The sequence below is a fragment of the Scyliorhinus canicula genome, chromosome 4 (genome assembly GCF_902713615.1).
Source record: "Scyliorhinus canicula chromosome 4, sScyCan1.1, whole genome shotgun sequence".
NCBI lineage: Eukaryota > Metazoa > Chordata > Chondrichthyes > Carcharhiniformes > Scyliorhinidae > Scyliorhinus > Scyliorhinus canicula.
Window position 1 is genome coordinate 17,725,617 of NC_052149.1, and position 23,307 is coordinate 17,748,923.

A 23,307-nucleotide genomic window follows, 5' to 3' on the forward strand; every position below is an offset into this window, starting at 1 on the left:
CAAGTTTCGGATCAATGACCAGCCGAAAATACTGGACAATCTCAGCAGGTCTGACAGCATCTGTGGAGGGGAAAGGGAGCTGACGTTTCAAGTCTGGATGACTGTCAAAGTTGGAGAGAACTGGAAATGGGGTCAGATTTATAGTAGTGGAGCGGTGGGACTGGATAGGGGGCCAGCGATAGGTGGAGATGGACAAAGATGTCGAGGACAGACAAAAGGAATGTAAATGGGGGTGATTAAGGCTAGCACGGGTGCTAATAATGACACCTGAAGAGATTTCAGATCGATGAAACATGAGAAGCATGCATTTGGTAGCAACCAAACAAGTCATTTACTTTCTCCTTTTGCTGCCCATCATGTGTTAGCTCCAAAAAGAGTTGAGGTCCAAGCGGGTTTTCCAATTAAGTTCTCTCGAGGTGAATTTGAAATGGATCCATGAATTTGATTGGTCGAGATCTGTTGATAAGAACTTTAAAATTGGTCCATTAGACTGAAGTAATTGAATATGTTTCTGAGTGAATCCAGTACTGTATCCATGATCCTATTAGGTTGTCTCATATTCAGTTCAAATGGTGAATTCTTCAAAGTGAGAACTAGCCAAGTGAGAACACTGGGAGAGGGGGAGTGAAGAGAGAAGTAAGACTGGAAAAGAGAATGAAAGAATAGAATGATCAGCCGACATAAAAGGGAACCCAAAAATCTTCTCCCAGCTTGTGTATATAGTGTGTCATCAAGAGTGGCATAAGATCCATGTGTATCGGTGGTTACTAAGGAAGAGGATGCTGGCAAAATATCGGTAGAAGTGGAAATGGTAGAGGAATGGATGAGGTGAGGCAGTTGGTTTTAGAAAGGCAGAGAGGATAGTCTGAAATGGGAACAGAAAATGTTGGCAAAGGCTCAAGGTAAGCAACATCTGTGTGAGAGAGGCACTGTTAGTTTTTCAGGGGTATGTGACCTTTCCGCAAAATTGGGGAAAGTTAAGAGATGTAATTATGCAATTGTCCCACCCGCCCTTACTCAAAAAAAACAAGGTCAAAAGGAAGGTCTGTCACATGGCAGAAGAGATGAGATATTGAATGACAGAAGAATTATTCTGATGGGGCCAAAGGGAATGGTGATGGGGCAAGAATCAGACCCAACGTTGTGTCTAGCACAGGTGTGGTGCTGACTGGAAGCAAAAACAAGATGGCAGAGTTTACGGTCTGAAACTATTGAATTCCATCTGTGTCCAGAGGTCTATCAAAGTACCTTCTCTAATGAAGTGATGCTGTTCTTCAGTTTTGCCTTAAGCTTCACTGTAACAGTACTGGAGGTCGAGGGTCGATGTCAGCGAGAAAGCAAGGTGGAGAATTAAAATTACAGGTCACTGGAAGGTCAAGATTCATGCTTGCAGACAAAAGTGAGGCATTCCACAAATCAGTCACCAAATCTGCGTTTGATCTCCCCAGTGTGGAAGAAACCACCCGAGCAGCGAATACAATAGACAAGATTGAAAGAAGCACTGCACTGTAGGAATTCTATGATTCTAAGTACACTTAAATCACTGCTTCAGCTGGAAGACGTGTTTGGAGCCTTGGACAGGAGTGGGAGGTAAAAGGGCAGATGTTACACACTCTGTATCTAAATGGAAAGGGTTATAGGAATGGATCAGGGTATCCTGGAGGAAATGTTCCCTTCAGAATGCTGAAAGGGGAGAGATGGGGAAGATGTGTTTTTGATTCATTCATGGGATTTTGGTGTTGCTTAGTGCCCATCCCTATAGCTCTTGAGAAGGTGGTGGTGAGCTGCTTTCTTGAACTGCAGACCATGCGTGGGTACACCCACAGTGCTGTTAGGAGGTTCCAGAATTTTAACCCAGGGACAATGAAGGAAGGCGATTATATTTCCAAGTCAGGATGGTAAGTGGGCTTGGAGGGAAACTTCCAAGTGGTGATCCCATGAGTATGCTGCCCTTGTCCTCCTCGATGCTTTCTAGGTTTGGAAAGTGTTTAAGGAGCCTTGGTGAATTGGTGCGGTACATCTTTGGTACACGCTGTTGCTATTGTATCAGTGGATGAAGGAGTGAATATTTGTCGGTGCAGTGCCAATCAAGCGGGCTGCTTTGCCTGGATGGTGTCAATTTTGAGTTCCATTCATAAAATTTACAGTGCAGAAGGAGGCTATTCAGCCCATCGAGTCTGCACTGGCCCATGGAAAGAGCAACCTACTTAAGCCCATGCTGCCACCCTATCCCTGTAACTCCACCTAACCTTTTTGGACACTAAGGGGCAATTTTAGCACAGCCAATCCACCTAACCTGCACATCTTTGGACTGGGCGGAAACCGGAGCACCCGGAGGAAACCCACGAACACACGGGGAGAATGTGCAGACTCCGTGCAGACAGTGAACCAAGCCAGGAATCGAACCTAGGGCTCTGTAGCTGCGAAGCAACATTGGAAGAAAGTGCAAACTCCCCGCAGTCACCCGAGCCAGAATTGGACCCTGGAGCTGTGAGGCAGCAGTGCTAACCACTGTGCTACCCCAGTTATTGAAGCTGTACTTATCCAGGCAAATGGAAAGTATTCCATCATATTCTTGTGCCTCGTAGATAGTGGACAGGCTTTGGTTAATCAGGAATTGAGTTATTTGCCACAGGATTCGTAGCCTCTGACTTGCTCTCGTAGCCACAGTAGTTGTATGCTAGCTCCAGTTCAGTTTCTGGCCAAGGGCAACCCTCAGGATCTGTTAATGCAGATGATAATGCCACTGGATGTCATGGAATGATGGTTAGATCCTGTCTAGTTGAAGATGGTTATTGCCTGGCACTTGTTTGGCACAAATGTAACTTGCCACTTGTCAGTCCAAGCCTGGATATTGTCCAGGTCTTGCAGCATTTGGTCATGGACTGCTTCAGTATCTGAGCAGTCGTGAACGGAGCTGAACATTGTGCAATCGTCCGCAAACATTTCCACTTCTTTCTGATGGAAGGAAGGTAATTGATGAAGTCGCTGTAGATGGTTGTGCCTAGGATACTACCCTGGGGAACTCCTGCAGTGATGTCCTGGAACTGAAATGATTGACCTTCAATGACCACAACCTTTCTGCGAGGTATGACTCCAACAAGCAGAGAGATTTCTCCCTAATTCCCATCGACAGCAAGGACTTCTTGATGCCATATTCAGTCAAATGCCGCCTTGATATCATTGGCAGTCACTCTCACCTCTCCTCTGGCATTCAACTCTTTTTTTTGTCCATGTTTGAACCAGGGCTGTAATGAGGTCAGGAGCTGAGTGACTGGTGGAACCCAAACTGATCGTCCGTGAGCAGGTTATTGCTGAGTAAGTGCCACCTGACAGCACTGTTGATGACTTCTTCCATCACTTTGCTGATGATGGAGAGCAGACTGATAGGGCGGTAATTGGGTGGGTTCAATTTGTCCTGCTTTTTCCATACAGGACCTACCTGCGCAATTTTCCACATTGTCAGTTAGATGCCAGTGTTTTCTGTACTGGAACAGTTTGGTTCAGGTCACTGGAAGCTCTGGACCTCGTATCTTCAGTACTATTGCTGAAATATTGTCAAGAACCATAGTCTTTACAGTAACCAGTGCATTCAGCATTCCTCCATATCGCGTGGAGAGAACCAACTTGGCTGAAGTCTCCGGAGGAGGCTGAGATGGATCATCCACTTGGCACTTCTGGCTGAAGATTGTTGAAAACACGCCTTATAGAACATAGAACAGTACATCACAGAACAGGCCCTTCGGCCCTCGATGTTGAGCCGAACATTGTCCGAAACCAAGATCAAGCTATCCAACTCCCTGCCTATCTAATAACTGCTTGAAAGTTCCTAAAGTGTCCGACTCCACTATCGCAGCAGGCAGTCCATTCCATACCCTAACCACTCGGACATCCCTCCTATATCTCCCACCCTGAATCTTATAGTTATGCCCCCTTGTAACAGCTACATCCACCCAGGGAAATAGTCTCTGAACGTCCACTCTATCCCCCTCATCATCTTATAAACCTCTATTAAGTTGCCTCTCATCCTCCTCCGCTCCAAAGAGAAAAGTCCTAGCTCCCTCAACCTTTCCTCATAAGACCTATCCTGCAAACCAGGCAGCATCCTGGTAAATCTCCTTTCCACCTTTTCCAATGCTTCCACATCCTTCCTATAATAAGGTGGCCAGAACTGCACACACTACTCCAAATGTGGTCTCACCAGTGTCATGTATAGTTGCAGCATAACCTTGCGGCTCTTAAACTCAAGCCCCTGTTAATAAACGCTAACACACTATCAGCCTTCTTCATGGCTCTATCCACTTGAGTGGCAACCTTCAGAGATCTGTGGACATTAACCCCAAGATCTCTCTGTTCCTCCACATTCCTCAGAACCCTGCCGTTGCCCTGTAATCGGCATTCAAATTTTTTCTACCAAAATGAATCACACCGCTCTTATCAGGGTTAAACTCCATCTGCCATTTTTCAGCCCAGCTCTGCATCCTATCAATGTCTCTTTGCAGCTTACAACAGCCCTCCACCTCATCCACTACTCCACCAATCTTGGTGTCATCAGCAAATTTACTGACCCACCCTTCAGCCCCCCTCCTCCAACTCATTGATAAGAATCACAAATAGTAGAGGACCCAGCACTGATCCCTATGGTACACCGCTGGTAACTGCTCTTCAGTCTGAAAATTTTCCATCCACCACCACCCTCTGTCTTCTATGTGATAGCCAGTTACTTATCCAATTGACCAATTTACTTTCTTCATGAGCCAACCATGGGGAACCTTATCAAACGCCTTACTAAAATCCATGTATACGACATCAATTGCCATCTGGCCCAGGGTACTTGTCGACCCTCAGGTTTTTCAAAATTGCTAATACATCCTTCCTCAGAACATCAACCTCCTCCAGCCTACCCGCCTGTATCATCCTCAAAAACATGGCCCCTCTCCTTGGTGAACACTGAAGAAATGTATTCATTCAACGCCTCTCCTATTTCTTCTGACTCCATGCACAAGTTTCCACTACTGTCCTTGACCGGCCCTACCCTCACCCTGGTCATTCTTTTATTTCTCACATAAGAGTTAAAAAGCCTTGGGGTTTTCCTTGATTCAACCCACCTAAGACTTCTCATGCCCCCTCCTAGCTCTCCTAAGCCCTTTTTTTTAGCTCATTCCTTGCTACCTTGTACCCCTCAAGCGACCCAACTGAAGCTTGTTTTCTCATCCTTACATATGCTTCCTTTTTCCTCTTGACAAGACATTCAACCTCTTTTGTGAACCATGTTTCCCTCACACGGCCATTTCCTCCCTGCCCGACAGGGACATAACTATCAAGGGCACACAGTGTTTGTTCCTTGAACAAGCTCCACTTTTCATTTGTGCCTATCCCTGACAGTTTCTGTTCCCATCTTATGCTCCCTAATTTTTGCCTAATCGCATCATAATTACCCCTCCCCCAATTATAAACTTTGCCCTACCATATGGCCCTATTCCTCGCCATTGCAATAGTGAAAGACACCGAATTGTGGTCACTATCTCCAAAGTGCTCTCCCACAAACAAATCTAACACTTGGCCCGGTTCATTACACAGTACCAAATCCAATGTGGTCCCCCCCTCTTGTCGGCCTATCTACATATTGTGTCAGGAAGCCCTCCTGCACACACTGTATAAAAACTGCCCCATCCGAACTGTTCGACCTATAGAGGTTCCAATCAATATTTGGAAAGTTAAAGTCACCCATGTGACCTCCACACCTATCCATAATCTGTTTTGCAATTTCTTCCTCCATATCTCTATTACCATTTGGGCCTATAGAAAACTCCTAACAATGTGACCGCTCCTTTCCAATTTCTAACTTGGGCCCATATTGCCTCAGTAGGCAGATCCCCTTCGAACTGCCTTTCTGCAGCCGTTAAACTATCCTTGATTAACAATGCAACTCCACCACCTCTTTTACCACCTTCCCTTCTCTTACTGAAACATCTGTACCCCGGAACATCCAGCATCCACTCCTGTCCCTGTTCTAACCATGTCTCCGTAATGGCCATAACATCGTAGTCCCAGGTACCAATCCACGCTCCAAGTTCACCTACCTTATTCTGGATGCTCCTTGCATTGAAGTAGACGCACTTCAACCCACCTTTCTGTCTGCCGGTACACTCCTGCGACCTTGATACTCTCCTAAGTACCTCACTACTCTCAACACTGGTGTCGTTTTCCCAGCCCCATGACAAATTAGTTTAAACCCCCCCCGAAGAGCCGTAGCAAATTTCCCTCCCAGGATACTGGTGCCCCTCTGGTTCAGGTGCAAACCGTCCTGTCTGTACAGGTCCCACCTTCCCCAGAATGTGCTCCAATTATCCACGTACTGAAACCCTCCTTTCTACACCATCCCTGCGTGTTTATCTACTCTCCCTGTTCCTCCCCTCGCTAGCACGTGGCACCGGCAACAAACCAGCGGTGACAACATGGTTTGTCCTGGCTCCCAGTTTCCACCCTAGCTCCCTAAATTCCTGTTTTAAATGCCCGTCTCTTCTCTTACCTATGTCATTGGTACTGATGTGTACCACGGCTTGTGACTGTTCCCCCTCCCCTTAAGGATTCTGAAAACACGGTCCGAGATGTCATGGACCCTGGCACCCGGGAGGCAACATACCATCCGTGAGTCTCTTTTGCTGCTACAGAACCATCTATCTGTCCCTCTAACTATCGAGTCCCCAATAACTATTGCTCTCCTGCTCTCCTTCCCTTCTGAGCCACAGGGATGGACTCAGTGCTGGAGATCCGTTCATCGTGGCTTACCCCGGGTAGGTTGTCCCCCTCAACAGTATCCAAAACGGTATACTTGTTACTAAGGGGAATGACCACAGAGGATCCCTGCACTGACTGCTTCTTCCCAGCCCTAGTCACCCATCTATCTTGATTCTTCGGAGTAACTACATCCCTGAAGCTACTATCTATGACCACCTCTGCCTCCCGAATGATCCGAAGTTCATCCAGCCCCAGTTCCCTAATGTGGTTTCTGAGGAGATGGGTGCACTTCCCACAGGTGAAATCAGCAGGGACACTGACAGTCTCCCTCACCTCAAACATTCTGCAGGAGGAACATTGCACTGCCTCCCCTGCCATCCCCTCTAGATAAAAAAAGAAAGAAAGAACTTACCTGTTATTAACTCAACCCCTTAGGTTAAAGGAGGTGGAAGGGTGGGGGACACTACAAGTGTAGTGTCTAGGGTTTCGGAACTGCCCAACTTAAATACAGGTAAAAATAAAACACTTTACCAGCAACCACTGCGCCCCACACAAGAACAGCAATTAGATGTTTTGGGCCTGTGCAAATAATTTAAATCTTTACTACTTACCCAGCAGTCACTCTGTCCTCCGACCGGTTTCAGCTGGAAACTCCCAACAGTAAGTTTCTTAGAAATTTACTCCCCTTCTCAGCAAGCACTCACTCAGTAACCACTGCGCCCGCACGCGAACACCTCAGGGAAAAGAAAAACTACTTACCAGTCACCAGGCAATCACTTACCTGCAGGCTGTGACGTCACGGTTCAACTTCTTTTGCACCTATGTGCTCGGCTCCCCCATTGTTTGAGGGTCTTTGTGGCGCCTTTTCCTCCAGTGAATTGTTTAATTGTCCACCTGCATTCACGACTGGATGTGGCAAGACAGCAGAGCTTAGAGCTGATCCATGGATTGTGGAATCGCTTCGCTCTGTCTAACGTTGGTTGTTTCTGCTATTTGGCACTCCAGTAGTCCTGTGTCGTAACTTTTGCCAGGTTGACATCTCATTTTGAGGTACGACTGGTCCTGCCCCTGGCATATCCTATTGCACTTTTCATTGAGCTAAGTTTGACCCCTGGCTTGGTGGCAATGGTAGACTGGGGGATAGGCTGGGCCCTGAGGCTGCAGTATGCAGTTGAATGCAATTCTGCTGCTGCTGATGGCCCACAGCACCTCATGGTTGCCCAGTCTTGAGTTGCTAGATCTGTTCAAAATCTCTCGCATGTAATATGGTAGCCATGATGTGGAGATGCCGACGTTGGACTGGGGTGAGCACAGTAAGAAGTCTTACAACACCAGGTTAAAGTCCAACAGGTTTGTTTCAAACACGAGCTTTCGGAGCACTGCTCCTTCCTCAGGTGAAGGAGTAGTGGACCTGAGGAAGGAGCAGTGCTCTGAAAGCTAGTGTTTGAAACAAACCTGTTGGACTTTAACCTGGTGTAAGACTTCTTAACGTAGTATGGTGGTAGTGCCACACAACACCATGCACGGTATCATCAATATTCATACAAGACGTCACAAGGACTGCGCCGTGGTCACTCCTACCTTTGCTGTCATGGACGGATGCATCTGCGGCACACTGGTTCAGGTCAAGTATGTTTTTCGATCGCCGTCTGCAGCAGAAGTAGCTGAGCAGCTGTGTCATTTACAACTCAGAAATCTGCTCTACTGGTGTAACCAAACCACTCCTCGTGATGGACATTGAAATCCCCCACTCATAAGAGTGCATTCTGTGCCCCTGCCCCCCCCCCCCCCCCCCCCCCCGCGGTGCTTCCTCCAAGTAGTGTTCAACATGGAGGAGTACTGATTCATCAGGTGAAGGGGTGAAGGGGACAGTATGTGGTAATCAGTAGGAGGTTCCCTTGCCCATATTTGACCAGATGTCAGAGGACCTTATGGGGTCCAGAGTCAACATTGAAGACTGCCAAGGTAATACCCTCCCAATTGTATACCACTGTGCCACCATCTGTGCTGGGTCTTTTTTTTAATTCATTTCCTGGATGTGGGCACCGCTGGTTAGGCCAGCATTTAGTGCCCATCCCTAGTTGCCCTTCAGAAGATAGTGGTGAGTCGCCTGCTTGAACCGCTGCAGTCCATGAGGTGTAGGTACTCCCACTGTGCTGTTAGTGAGGGAGTTCCAGGATGTAGCAACAACTGAGTGAACGGCGATATATTGCCAGTGACACAACACATACCCAAGGATGGCGATGGTGGCATCTGAGAGGTTGTACGGTAGCACAATGGTTAGCACTGTTGCTTCATAGCTACAGGGTCCCATGTTCGATTCCTGACTTGGGTCATTTGTCTGTGCAGAGTCTGTACGTTCTCCACCATGTCTGCTGGGTTTCCTCCCACAGTCCAAAGATGTGCAGGTTAGGTGGATTGGCCATGATAAATTGCCCTTAGCGTCCAAAATTGCCCTTAGTGTTGGGTGGCTTACTGAGTTGTGGGGATAGGGTGGAGGTGTTGACCTTGGGTAGGGTGCTCTTTCCAAGAGCCGGTGCAGACTCGATGGGCCGAATGGCCTCCTTCTGCACTGTAAATTCTATGATAATCGGGAAAAGACATCTTTATTCAAGAATGGGTGTAATATAGATTGGGGACCGAGGGATGCATAGATGTTTGAAGGTGCCAGGACATATTGAGAGCGGGGTTATCAAAGCATATGGTAGCTTGGACTTCATTAATATAAGCATGAGGTGCTCTGGAATGGTTCCGACAGATTGTAGAGTAAGTCCGCTGTTTCAAAAGGGAGGTAGAGAGAAAACTGGGAAGTATAGACCAGCGAACCTAACGTTGGTAGTGGGGAAGTTGCTCGAGCCCATTTATCAAGGATTTTATAGCATAGCATTTGGAAAGTCAGCATGGATTTATGAAAGGAAAATCCTGCTTGACAAATGTACTGGAATTCTTTGGGGATATAACTGGTAGAGTTGATCAGGGAAAACCATTGAATGTAGTTTATTTAGACTCAGCAAAGTACTCTGTAAAGTTAAAGCGCATGGAATTGCAGGAAGTGTCTTGAGATGGCTAAAAAGCTAGTTAGCAAAGAGGAAGCAAAGAGTTGGAGTAAATGGATCTTTTTTCAAATGTCAGGCAGTGACTAGTGGGATACTACGGGGATCAGTGCTATGGCCCCACTGTTTGCGTTATTTATTAATGATTTGAATAAGGAAATTAAGTATTATCTCCAAATCTCCGTACCAGCCCCCCCCCCCCCCGAACAGGCGCCGGAATGTGGCGACTAGGGGCTTTTCACAGTGACTTCATTGAAGCCTACTCGTGACAATAAGCGATTTTCATTTTTTTCATATTTGCAGATGATACAAAGTTGGGTGGGAGGGTGAGCTGTGAGGAGGATGCAGAGATGCTTCAGCGAGATTTGGACAGGCTGAGTGAGTGGGCCTAAGCATGGCAGATACAGTATAATGTGGATAAATGTGAGGTTATCCACTTCGTTGTAAAAAATAGGAAGGCAGATCATTACTTGAATAGGTGTAAATAGGTGAAACCTTGGTGTCCGCATGCATCAGTTGCTGAAAGTAAGTGCACAGGTACAGCAGACAGTATAGAAGGCAAATGGTATGTTGGCCTTCATAGCGAGAGGAATTGAGTATAGGAATAGAGATGTTTTACTGCAGTTGTTCAGGGTGTTGGTAAGGCCACACCTGGAGTATTTGTGCAATTGTCATGTCCTTATCTGAGGAAGGATGTTCTTGCTATGGAGGGAGTGCAGCGAAGGTTTGCCAGGCTGATTCTTGGGATGGAGGAACTTTTATATGAGGAGAGACTAAGTTGGTTAGGCTGACATTCATTCGAGTTTAGAAGAGTGAGAGGGGATCTCATTCTAACAGGATTAGACAAGGTAAATGCAGAAAGAGTGTTCTCGGAGTTGGGCGAGTCCAGAACTAGGGGTCATAGTTTGAGGTTAAGGGGTAAACCTTTTAGGACTGAGGTGAGGACAAATTCCTTCACCCAGTCATGAAATCTGTGGAATTCGCCACTCCAGAAAGTGGTTGATCAGCCATGATCATAATGAATAGCAGAACAGGCTCGAAGGGCCGAATGGCCTCCTGCTTCTATTTTCTATGTTTCTTTCTGTTTTTATTTCGGATCTTCAGCATCCACAGTATTTTCCTTTTCTAGTGGTCCAGAGATGGGTGACTTTAGCTACGCGGGTAGATTGGAGAAGCTAGGGTTGTTATCTTTGGAGTAAAGGAGATTGAGGGAAGGTTTGATCGGACTGTACAGGATCATGGCAGGTTTTGATAAGGCAGATGAGGAAAATTTGTTCCTGTTAGTTGATCGTACAAAGACTTTGGATTTGAATTTGTTTATTGTCGCGTGCACTGAGGTAGAGTGAAAAGTACTGTTCTGCAAATAGTCGGTTCCATACATGAAAGAAAAATATATCGGGCAAACATAAAATACACAATGTAAATACCTGGACACAGACATCGGGTGAAGCACACAGGAGTGCAGTACTACTCAGTAGAGAAGATGTGTGAGGGATCAGATCAGTCTATAAGAGGGTCATTCAGGCGTCTGGTACCAGCGGGAAAGAAGCTGTTTTTGAATTTGTTTGTGCGTGTTCTCAGATGTTTGTATCTCCTGCCCGATGGAAGAAGTTGGAAGAGTGAGTAAGCCAGGTGGGAGGGGTCTTTGATTATGCGGCCCGCTTTCCCCAGGCAGCGGGAGGTGTAGATGGAGTCAATAGATGGGAGGCAGGTTTGTGTGATGGACTGGGCTGTGTTCACGACGCACTGAAGTTTCTTGCGGTCTTGGGCTGAGCCATACCAGGCTGCGATGCAGCCAGATCAGATACTTTCTGTGGTGCACCTGTAAAAATTGGTTCGAGCCAATGTGGACTTGCCGAATTTCCTTAGTTTCCTGAGAAAGTATAGGCGCTGTTGTGCTTTCCTGGTCGTTGCGTCGACATAGGTGGACCAGGACAGATTTTTGGTGATGTGCACAGCCAGAAATTTGGTTTTCGACAAACGATGCGGGGGAATATACGGACAAAACTTTTTACAAAGCGAATGGCCATGACCTGGAACTCGCTGGCTATTAAGCTGGCGAAAACAGAGACCGTGATGTTGGAAGGATATTGGATAGGCCCTTGAAGACAAACTTAAGGGGATGAAACAGGGGAAAGAAATGAAATGACAATCTCTTATTGTCACAACCAGGCTTCAAATGAAGTTACTGTGAAAAGCCCCTAGTCTCCACGTTCCGGCGCCTGTTCGGGGAGGCTGGTACGGGAATTGAACCGTGCTGCTGGCCTGCCTTGGGGAAGCACGGTAGCACAATGGTTAGCACAATTGCTTCACAGCTCCAGGGTCCCAGGTTCGATTTCCGGTTTGGGTCGCTGTCTGTGTGGAGTCTGCACGTTCTCCCAGTGTCTGTGTGGGTTTCCTCCGGGTGCTCCGAATTCCTCCCACAGTCGAAAAATGTGCAGGTTAGGTGGATTGGCCATGCTAAATTGCCACTTAGTGTTCAAAATTGCCCTTAGTGTTGGGGGGGTTACTGGATTATGGGGATAGGGTGGAGGTGTGGGGTTGGGTAGGGTGCTCTTTCCAAGAGCTGGTGCAGACTCGATGGGCCGAATGGCCTCCTTCTGTACTGTAAATTCAATGAAATCTATGTATTCAAATCCAGCAATTTAGCCCTGTGCTAAACCAGTCCTGACTGGAGAGACCAGGGAGTTGGCAGAAACTCAATGGGCCGAATGGCCTCTTTCTGTGCTGTAAAGTGCTTAGGTGTGGTGTGGTTGAGGCTTTCTTGTAAATGTAGCCAAAGAAGCAAATGTAAAATAGTTTTCAACAAACATCAGGCACTCTGGGTTCAGAGCCTCACTAAGAATGTATTGTTATAAGGAATTCTCGGCACACTGCCATGGGATGAATGTGTTCCTGCTAGTGGAGATGGATCTCATTGTTGTCAATGCTGATGCACCTCACTGACAGCAAAAGACTACTGATCCGACCAGTCTTTTCCGCACACCCAGAGCAACGTAACCTCTTGGAGGAAGCCATAAAATTGAGGCTAATTAGCACAAACACTTAAAAAAAACCCTCTCTGATCTCAGTGATCATAACTAATCCAGGACATTACCTCTTGCACAGACTGATTTCCAGCCCAACTTGGCACGGGTCCAGCCGCGCCTTCGAAGCATATAGTGAGTCAGTACGAGCTGGCAACTTGTTCTACTAGTCCACTATTATCTGGGAAAACCAGAGCCTGGAATACAAACTTGTTCTGCCCTTAGCAGAACTTTTAAGCATGACTTCTGCCCCTCCCTAACCATTTGAAGTAGTTCTCTATATAAACAATGAGAATAACTAATGAGTATTAAATTGGGAATTAATTTTGATGCCAGCTTTTCTATCATTTCCAAAGCTTTCATGTTGCCCATGCTGAGGACTGGGCTGGGCACATCATACCAAGTTGTAACCAAGCTTTTGTACAAAGCCAAAATGGAATTCTTTGTTTCATAATAAATTGTTCTGAAAATACACCCAAAATCCCTGTGCATTTCATCTATAGCTTCATGGCATTGGTCATGACATCTCAGGATTGGGAGACTGGTGCATTAAAACTTCTAAATCTCTTTCACCACTGATTTTAATTCTTGCCAAGTAGGGTTTGTATATACACTTTACGCCAGACTTGCTCAAAAGCACATTATATTTCTCTAATTTAAAATTTTTTTTTAGAGTATCCAATTCATTTTTTCCAATTAAGGGGCAATTTAGTGTGGCCAATTCACCTGCCCTGCACACCTTTTGTGTTGTGGGGGCGAAACCCTCGCAAACATGGGGAGAATGAGCAAACTCCACACAGACAGCGGCCCAGAGCCGGTATCGAACCTGGGACCACAGCGCTGTGAGGCAACAGGGCTAACCCACCGTGCTGCCCTTGTATTTCTCCAATGTTTGCCAATCAGTGGCCCGTCCATTCAGTCAGTGCACCAGATCTGCTTGCAGAACGCAAGATTTTAACGTAGTAACTATCTTCGATGACCCTAATAAGACTTGGCCTAACTTTTCCCATCACCAGCATGATTGTTCGATGATTAGTCAGAGCTGTGGTCCTTTCAAAACCATTCCTGTGCTTTCATTATTTTGCTGTGTGCTTTGTACTTTTATATTTAAAAAAATGTTTACATTTATAAACAAAAGTTGCGTAAATGTTACAAAGTACTTGAAGTTATTTCAGTGATGCAATATGTTTCCATGCTACAGCTGTTCAGTAATAAAGGATGAACCTGTAATTACATATTGCCTTTTTCATCCTCAGGACATACCATAGTGCATCACAATTAATTGCAGCAGAAATGCAGCTGCATTGATAGCAGACAGAAAGTAGCCAACTGTTGGAGGGACCATAAGACCAACTAACCTTTTCTGAGAAGAAAATGGTGGATTGGACATGATCAATGGGGATAGATAGGGTGGGGGAGTGGGGCTTGGCAGGGTGCTCTTTCGGAGGGTCGGTGAAGACTTGACAGGCTGAATAGCCTTCTACTGCATTGTTGGGTCTCTGTGGATTCTATGCACAGACCTGAATTTTCCAGTGCCTGCCACAACCACCAGCGCCTCAAAGCGTTTTGCGGCCAATGAATTGTTTTTCTTCAAGTGTTGTCGTGTTATGTAGGAAAAAAAACAAGTTCCCACAAACAGCAACATAATAATGACGAGATAATCTGTCTCTTGTCGGAGTTTGGTTGAGAGGTAACTGTTGACCGGGACACTGCTCCTCTTTCAAACGGTGCCATGGGATCTTTTAAATCCAGAAATGTAGGCAGCTAGGGCCTTGGTTTTAGTGCCTCACTCGGAGGTTGGCACCAACGACAGAGTGGGCACTACTCCCTCAGTAGTAATGACAGCAGTATCGAAGATTAAACTGTTTAAAAATTGTCTTTTCGCAGACCCCCCCCCCCTCGCACCAACCTTTCCAACTCAGGAAATCCCAAGTATTGATCCTCAGAAGTATCAATTATATGGTTTGGAAACTAGCAGTCTTGGAACCTAGGAGCTTCACGCAGTTCAGATTTCTGTATTTGTTGAATTTGGAACTCTGATATGTATATGCAACAGTGATAACACTATATTTCCTTTTGGTAGCTGAAATTTTAAGACCATAGATCCCCCCATATGGAAAGGCTTGATAGCACTGCGGCAAAGCGGAAAAAGTTACTTGCTAATATCATCTCGTAATGATCATTTCCGCAGAGTTTCAAAGGGTGCATTTGTACTGCAGCATATGTTTGGCATCTGGATTAAACAGTTTCCATTTCGCACCAGAACTGCATATGCATCTGGAATGAAGCCCTGGATTGAGTCCATAGCAAAACAGTAGAGTGGACGTTCAGAGACTATTTCTTCGGGTGGATGTAGCTATAAGATTCAGGGTGGGAGATATAGGAGGGATGTCCGAGGTAGTTCTTTACTCAGAGAGTGGTTAGGGTGTGGAATGGACTGCCTGCTGTGATAGTGGAGTCGGACACTTTAGGAACTTTCAAGCAGTTATTGGGCAGGCACAAGGAGCACACCAGAATGACAGGGACTGGGAGAGCTTGATGTTGGTTTCGGACAATGCTCGGCACAACATCGAGGGCCGCAGGGCCTTTTCTGTGCTGTACTGGTCTATGTTCTATGTAGAGCAAGCCTCCTTTCTGGGGTTCAGCTCGTATTTATGAAATGATCAGTAAAGGTGCAATGACTCAGCGCTGATGTAGAGTGTAAATGTTGTAACTAATGCTGTGTACCAGGTCTGAATGATAGAAGCACAGGACATTAATAGCGAAATAGGATGCGGCCTTCAATATTGGCAAGTGGTCATTAGCAGGTGATAAAAAGATGGCTCTGCATTCGCCCTCCGCACGTTGTCTTACCAAGCTACTTTGTGCTGTCTTTCAGATAAAGTGACTGCCAGGCAGTGCTGTAAATGAAGTATTTAGGAATTGTCACTGATGCACCTTCCCTTCCACCCTTCTTCCCAATCCCATTATTTGCAGCTTCTGTAGCTTGATGACTTGATCATCTAAAACGTGAAAATATTTGCTATTCTCTGAACTATTTTTCTTTAAAAACCCAAACCTATCTGCATTCTAACAATGTATGGGATCTGATTAATACTGAGGTAATTTCTGCATTCTGACAATATATGGGATCTGATTAATACTGAGGTAATTTCTGCATTCTAACAATGTATGAGATCTGATTAATACTGAGGTAATTTCTGCATTCTAACAATGTATGAGATCTGATTAATACTGAGGTAATTTCTGCATTCTGACAATATATGGGATCTGATTAATACTGAGGTAATTTCTGCATTCTGACAATATATGGGATCTGATTAATACTGAGGTAGTGCTTCCTTGAACTAAGATTCTGGATGTCATTACACGCCAGTAGTCTGTCTTTGCTAAGCATGTATAATTTGCATTAAATGGTAAAGCCTTGCTTGTTCATTATTTACAGTATTATTTGTGCTCATGTTGAATCAGAATAATGTTTTATACTGTGTACACACTATATTATTGGGGTCACTGATGTATGGAATATGTGAAATTATGTTTTATAATGGAAATGTTGGTGCTAGTTTGGAGTTCAAGTGAAATCATTCAGCCCTGGTTGCAAATTAATGACTAGTTAATTTTTATTTGCGAGTGTTTTCAATTAACATTTCTTTTAAGGTGCACATTCCACAGGAAATGTTAGGTAAGAGGCAAGAAGCAGGAAAGTGAGGGGGAGCATGTTGTTTTGGACGATCAGGCACCAAGCCGGCCCTCAAGAGTGCTACTATCTCTCGCCACCTAAAAGTCAGAAACCCCCCCCCCCCCCCACCTCCCCCCAATCCTCATCATCACCCAAACTTCAGTGTTTCCGGACCGTAACATTCCCTGCGTTAATATTCCTGCAGGCGAGTCCTTTCCCTCCCAATATTTAACTCCAACCCTTTGCTTCCTCCAAGATACATAAACCTAGCCTGAGTTTGGCTTTACTTTCTCTGCTTCCACTGCCCCCATTTCAGCATCTGTCTGTCACCCTTGTCCGACCCGTAACCCAGCAAACTGTTGCTGCTGATGGTCCTGTTTGCTGAAAGCCTCGCTTCGGTAAATGATTTGTCACTTGAGGCGCTCCTCACAATGAGATTGGACTCACTCGGAGCATTGTCACCTTGAGTCAGTTGTGGGTTTACATTCGACTCCAGCATGGTAGCACAGTGGTTAGCACAGTTGCCCACTGGTTCAGTTCTGCGCGGGTTCAATTCCCGTATCAGCCTCCCCGAACAGGCGCCGGAATGTGGCAATTAGGGGCTTTTCACAGTAACTTAATTGAAGCCTACTTGTGACAATAAGCGATTATTATTATTCTCTTTGCTGGGGAGTCTCTCTATTTCGGTTTTTTTGGGAGCCTCCCTATTTAGGGGCCCTATGGAGGGTCTCTCCCTATTTAGGGGGTCTCTTTATCTGGAGGACAGTCTGTCAGGGGGAGAAGGAGACCCTCAGATCGATGTGGGGCATCTTCTTTCTGCCCACAGCGAGGTCCACCACGTTAGGGCCACGCTGGGCAATACTTGTAGTGATTCTTGCTCACGTGATTCACGGTCCAGAAGACTGGAGAATTACGTGGGCCCGCCAGTGGGGAGGGGGGAGGGGGGGGGGGGGGGGGGGTGTGTGTGTGTGGAACGGACGATCAGAAATAGATCGCCATTTGTTTCTCCCAACGACCTATTCTCCGTTGCTTCGGGAACACCGCTATTGGCGACCGGCGGTGGAGAATTTCCTCTAATAATTTAAAGAACAGTCAATAATAACTGGACTGAAAGTGTATTTTTCGGTATTTCAAATGTGACGAATTTCAGAACCAAATTTTGTGAAATAGAATATGAATCTGACAGTAAAATTTAAAAATTAATTAAACCTAAAATTTAATTTTTGTGTTTAACGAAATAGAAGAAACGAAATGTAAAGATATCGGCAGCAAGGGGAAGATGGCTATGACCAGGGTGCAATGAATACAAGATCTCCTCTGGGGCAGAGTTGATCCCTGGCCAAGTGAATGGCCTGTGGGGACAGGCCTGCCCAGGATGAAGTACAATGGGAGTTGCAAATAAGGTAGGTTGTCAAAGATAAGCATAGCGTTAGAGTCAGGAATAAAACTAAATATAAAACTCAACGGTTGATGGAGATCTGAAATAAAACAAAGTGCTGGAAAAAAGCAGCAGGTCTGTGGAGGGAGAAACAGAGTTGATGTTTCGAGTCCAATCTGACTCTCTCAACATTATTTCAAACGTTTTGTTACCGTCAGGAACAGCTGCAGCACAAAGATCAGTCACTGGAGGATGTGGGAATCAGCCGCTGGGCGGCACAGGGGCTAGCACAGCTGCCTCACAGCCCCAGTGTCCCAGGTTCAATTCCCGCCTTGGGTGATTGTGCGGAGTCTGCACATTCTCCCCATGTTTGCGTGAGTTTCCTCCAGGTGCTCCGGTTTCCTTCCACAGTCCAAAGATGTGCAGGTGGTTAGGTGGATTGGCCATCCTAAATTGCCCCTTAGTGTCCAAAAGATTGGACTGGATTATGGGGATGGGGTGGAGGCATGGGCTTAAGTGGGGTGCTCTTTCCAAGGGCTGTTGCAGACCCGATGGGTCGAATGGCCTCCTTCTGCACAGTAAATTCTATGATTTAATCCATGGGCAGCTGAACACCTTGTAATGGCATAGACCGGATTGAGGATGGAAGCTGATAATGGAGTGGATGCTAAAAAGGATCTTCAAACAAACTGAAGGGTTAAACAGGAGTCAAAGGACAGCAAATATGGAGAAGGAAATAAAATCGATTTTAAACAAATAACTTAGTTCATTGGAAATGGGAAAGAGTGAGATGGGAAATGTTGATGGTTGTGCACGGTGGGATAACTCAACCTGTTGGCCCCTCATGATGGGGATGGTCCTACAGCCCCATCTGGTGGTATAGTTGGTCAACTGGTGTGACAGGGACTGGTGCATTCTTATTGTTCAGATTAAAATAACAGGCTCTCATATTAAAAGCTCCACCTAGAGGCACAGCAGGAAATATCAACAGCTAACTCGGTGCTTCAGTGGAGCATGTGGGCAAGTCATTAGTATCCCTTTAAACTGCCACCAAACGGGCAATGCAACTGGAACACTTCAACAGGAGGCTGACTGGATAAAACAGGCGCGATATGGCGGTTTAAGGGATTAAGGAAGCCCCGCACTGCTAGCTCCACAAAAGTGCAAGTGTAAAACTTCCATCAGCAGGATTTTGACCCAGCGACAGTGAAAGAACAGCGATACATTTCCAAGTCAGGATGGTGAGTGGCTTGGAGGGGAACCTCCAGGTGCTGGGCTTCTAGATATTAGTGGTTGTGGGTTTGGAAGGTGCTGCCGAAGGAGCTTTGGCGAGTTCCTGCAGAACATCTTGCAGATGGTGCGCACGGCTGCTACTCTGCTTAGTAGTGGAGTGAGTGAATGGGGTGCCGGTCAAGCGGGCTTCTTTCTCTTGGGTAGCGTCAAGCTTGGAGTGTTCTTTGAACTGCACTCAACCAGGCAAGTGGAGAGTATTCCTTCACACTCCTGACTTGTGCTTTGTAGTTGGTGAGCAGGCTTTGGGTAATCTGAGGGGAGTTACTCACTGCAGGAATCTTGGCCTTTGACCTGCGTTTATGACTACTATACTTATTTGGCTCATCCAGTTCAGTTTCTGGTCAGCTGGCAGCCAGTAAGCATTCAGGAGATTGGCCAAGAGATTGACACCAATCCTACTTTTTCATCAAAAAATCCACCATCAAATTCATCCCATTTTTCCTCACTTACTTACAGACACATTGATAAACAGAAGAAAGGCATTCAATTCAAAAACATTCAGCAGAGGCCTGCGGATTTCTGCCACTCTTGTTTGTGTAACACCTATCTCAACATTATCCCTGAATCAACCTATGCCTTGTATTTCATTACAATTCCCACCTCACCCCAAATGGCACGATACGGTAGCACAGTGGTTAGTATTGTTGCTTCACAGCACCAGGGTCCCAGGTTTGATTTCCAGCTTGGGTCACTGTGTTGAGTCTGCATGTTTTCCTGTGTCTGTGTGGGTTTCCACCGGTTTCCTCCAACAAGTCCCAAAAGACGTGCTGTTAGGTGAATTGGACATTCTGAATTCTCCGTGTACCCAAACAGGTGCTGGAATGTGGCAACGAGGGGCTTTTCGCAGTAACTTCATTGCAGTGTTAATGTAAGCCTACTTGTGATAATAAAGATGGTTTTTAAAATGTTCCTTTTCCTGACCCTCCGTTTCTCAAAGGAGCTGGTTTATTTTGGCCCACTAACCTACAAAGTTTCCAGACTTCAGAAGAACCTTCATCAATAAAAGTCAAAATACCGATTGATATCCAGGATTCTTTTTTAAAAAAATATTCTAAATCTTCATTTATTGACAATTGGAATGGGTGCTAGTTCTGTGATGCGCTGGACTAGTTATCATTTTGTTCACATGTCCTACTGCTCTAGTTCCAGAGCCAGAATCAACTGGTACCCTCGGCCCCTCCACTCTGCTGTCCGAAATACAGCAAAATCTCAACTACAGTGCAGTCCTGGATCAGAAGATGCAACTGGTTCATTAAACATTTGCTTATTAAGTCAACAGCCTAACAGTTTCAGAAACAGGCTTGGTGCCTTTTCTGGTCTCTTTTTGGAGTATTGCGTGCAGTTCTGGTCACCTCATTATAGGAAGGATGTGGAAGCATTGGAAAGAGTGCAAGGGAGATTTGCCAGGATGCTGCCTGGTTTGCAGGGATCGGTCTTATGAGGAAAGGTTGAGGGAGCTAGGGCTTTTCTCTTTGGAGCGGAGGAGGGCGAGAGGCGACTTAATAGAGGTTTATAAGATGATGGGGGGGATAGAGTGGATGTTCAGAGACTATTTCCTCGGGTGGATGTAGCTGTTACAAGGGGGCATAACTGTAAGATTCAGGGTGGGAGGTATAGGAGGGATATCCGAGGTAGGTTCTTTACTCAGACAGTGGTTAGGGTGTGGAATGGACTGCCTGCTGTGATAGTGGAGTCGGACATTTTAGGAACTTTCAAGCGGTTATGGGATAGGCACATGGAGCACACCAGAATGACAGAGTGGGATAGCTTGATCTTGGTTTCGGACAATGCTCGGCACAACATTGAGGGCCAAAGGGCCTGTTCTGTGCTGTATTGTTCTATGGTCTCCACCAGCACACTTTGCTTCTATTGAGCAGGTGCTTCCTGCATGCCCCAAGTACTGCAGAGTTCAATTTCCATGTCATAAAAGTCTTGTTTGGGACATTTTGCTGCATTAAGTGCTTTGTTGAGACAGAATTAAAGAATCTTGGAACACAAAATATATATGGAATAACCAGTTTGGTTAGGGAAGATCTTGGGAGGGGCTAAACTGAATTCAAGAGCAGAGGACAGAGGATGTGATACAGGTAGGATATTAAGGACTAGTTGCTTGACAGAGGCAGCCGCAGAAGGTGGTGCAGCAGTGAAGCCGAGCACACTTGGATACCATACTTACGGAGTAGACCGTTGCTTCTCAGATTCTACTGGTGCAATCCTGGTCAGTTTCCCCCATATATTGGCAGAGTGATGGCCACTGCTGCCTTTCGCTTCTTCACGTCGACCAGAAACAATCCCCAGTCTTCTCCTCAAACTGAGATCATGACCACAGATGGCTTGTAATGCAGAACAAGGCAGTAGCGCAGGTTCAATTCCTGTACTAGCCTCCCCAAACAGGTGTCGGAATGTGGTGACTAGGGGCTTTTCACAGTAACTTCATTGAAGCCTATCTGTGACAATAAGCAATTATTATGACCAGTGTGTGTAGCAGTTGGCTGGCTCTGGGCCAATTATTATATTCCCTGGGTTTTAATTCCTTGCACTAATGCGCAGAAATGACGTGGAAAAAATTGAAAGGAAAAATAAAACAGCACTTGGCAGATATGTAACTTATGCAACAATTATTTTTTATTTCTATCTGTACAAATCACAAAAAGGTAATGTATCAATTTCATTAACTACTTCTTTAATGGGTGATCCACAGGAAATCCCGTCACTTAAAAGGAATTTTGAATAACATGCATGTTTTTCAATTATGCAACACTGATGTTAAATGGAGCCATTTCAAGAGTTTGACGCGAATATAAACTCAATTTCTGATATACTCAGTTCAAATACTGCACTCAAAACGGTGAACAACTATTTCCTCTTCCCTCAAGTAAGCAATTTATAATTTTCGGAAACATAAATATTACACATTTTAAACTCAATTTTCCTTGCATAAATAAAATTTCCACAAGAATTTCAGTTCAATTATTTGTTAAACTAAAGACCCTACAAGTCATCTTAGAGGACCTCAAACTACTCACTGGTGCCAACTATCCAAAGCTCAGCAACCATTTTTTGGTAACAAATACCAACTTTGAAGTTGAAGAAGTCAATGTAGATACAGAAATAAAGGAGAAAAAAAATGGTCATTTATTTATGAAGACATCAAGCATCTTGCTAACCCGAATACAGGCATGTCAAATTACAAATTAGTAATTTAGCACTAAAGGAATCTAAATGTGAGCCAGTCCATCAGCAGCCTTTCACAACACAATATCCCCAATTTTCACATAATATACAAATTATCTTGTTAATTATAAATTCCTCGCTTTCAAATATACAAATTAGCTGACAAGAACAAACGATCGTGAAATTCAGCTTCGGAATGTACATGCTGTATTCAGACACAGCAGAACCATTTGCAGCTACATAGTCTCTCATCGGTGTTTCTCGTCTGGCTTTTTTCACTTTAATTTCAAATCAGGAGGCCAAATCAACTTTTTTCAAACATTCTATGTAGGGGAGTGGCGTGTTTTTTTTAAATTTAAAAAACACATTCTTGTGCATATTGCAAGTAGGCTGGGTCCATTTACAACTGGGGCAGCTTGTCAACCGGAGTATCAAATTTAAATTCAGCGGGGAAGAGGTCAGCAGCTCGTGGATAGATGAGTCTATAGGACTGCCTGATTGTGACATCAGCGACACCGGCAATATCTCCGATCTCTGGAGAACAAAAAAAAAGGCACCAATTAAATCCCAGGTTCACTGAGCTCAGTGAACGCGCACGCACACACGACACTTGCCAAAGAAAAAAGGAATGACTAGCAAAAGTCTCTATTGGTGAACATCATCCGTTTCCAAAAAACATAGAAAATAGGAGCAGGAGGAAGTAATTTGGCCCTTCCAAGTCTGCTCTGCCATTTATTATTTCTACAGACATCAATTTTAATAGTCAGACACTTGCGAGACAACTCTCAAGTGATTTCAAACTGGAAATAAAATGCCAATATGGGTAAATGCTTCATCCAGCTTGGGATCAGAAAATAAGAACTTTCATTTTCTCACTATAACTGAGATAGAACATGAACTTTGAAAGGGAAATTTGGGCCAACATCTCATTACGGAAACATTAAATATCTATTTCTAAAA

At 45.2% G+C, this 23,307-nt stretch overlaps 1 protein-coding gene across 2 annotated transcripts in view; it reads right to left on the bottom strand.

The window, feature by feature from the left end:
* Nucleotides 1-21,776: 21,776 nt before the first annotated feature.
* The window catches only part of gtf2b (general transcription factor IIB), a 37,832-nt gene continuing 36,301 nt past the window's right edge, over nt 21,777-23,307 (bottom strand). Inside the window, exon 8 of one of the 2 annotated variants that reach the window (XM_038793780.1) lies at nt 21,777-22,881. In XM_038793780.1, the coding sequence (XP_038649708.1) occupies nt 22,748-22,881 (134 nt within the window). In that variant the 3' untranslated portion in view covers nt 21,777-22,747. The remainder of the gene's footprint in view (nt 22,882-23,307) is intronic. The other variant, XM_038793781.1, reaches the window with a different exon arrangement.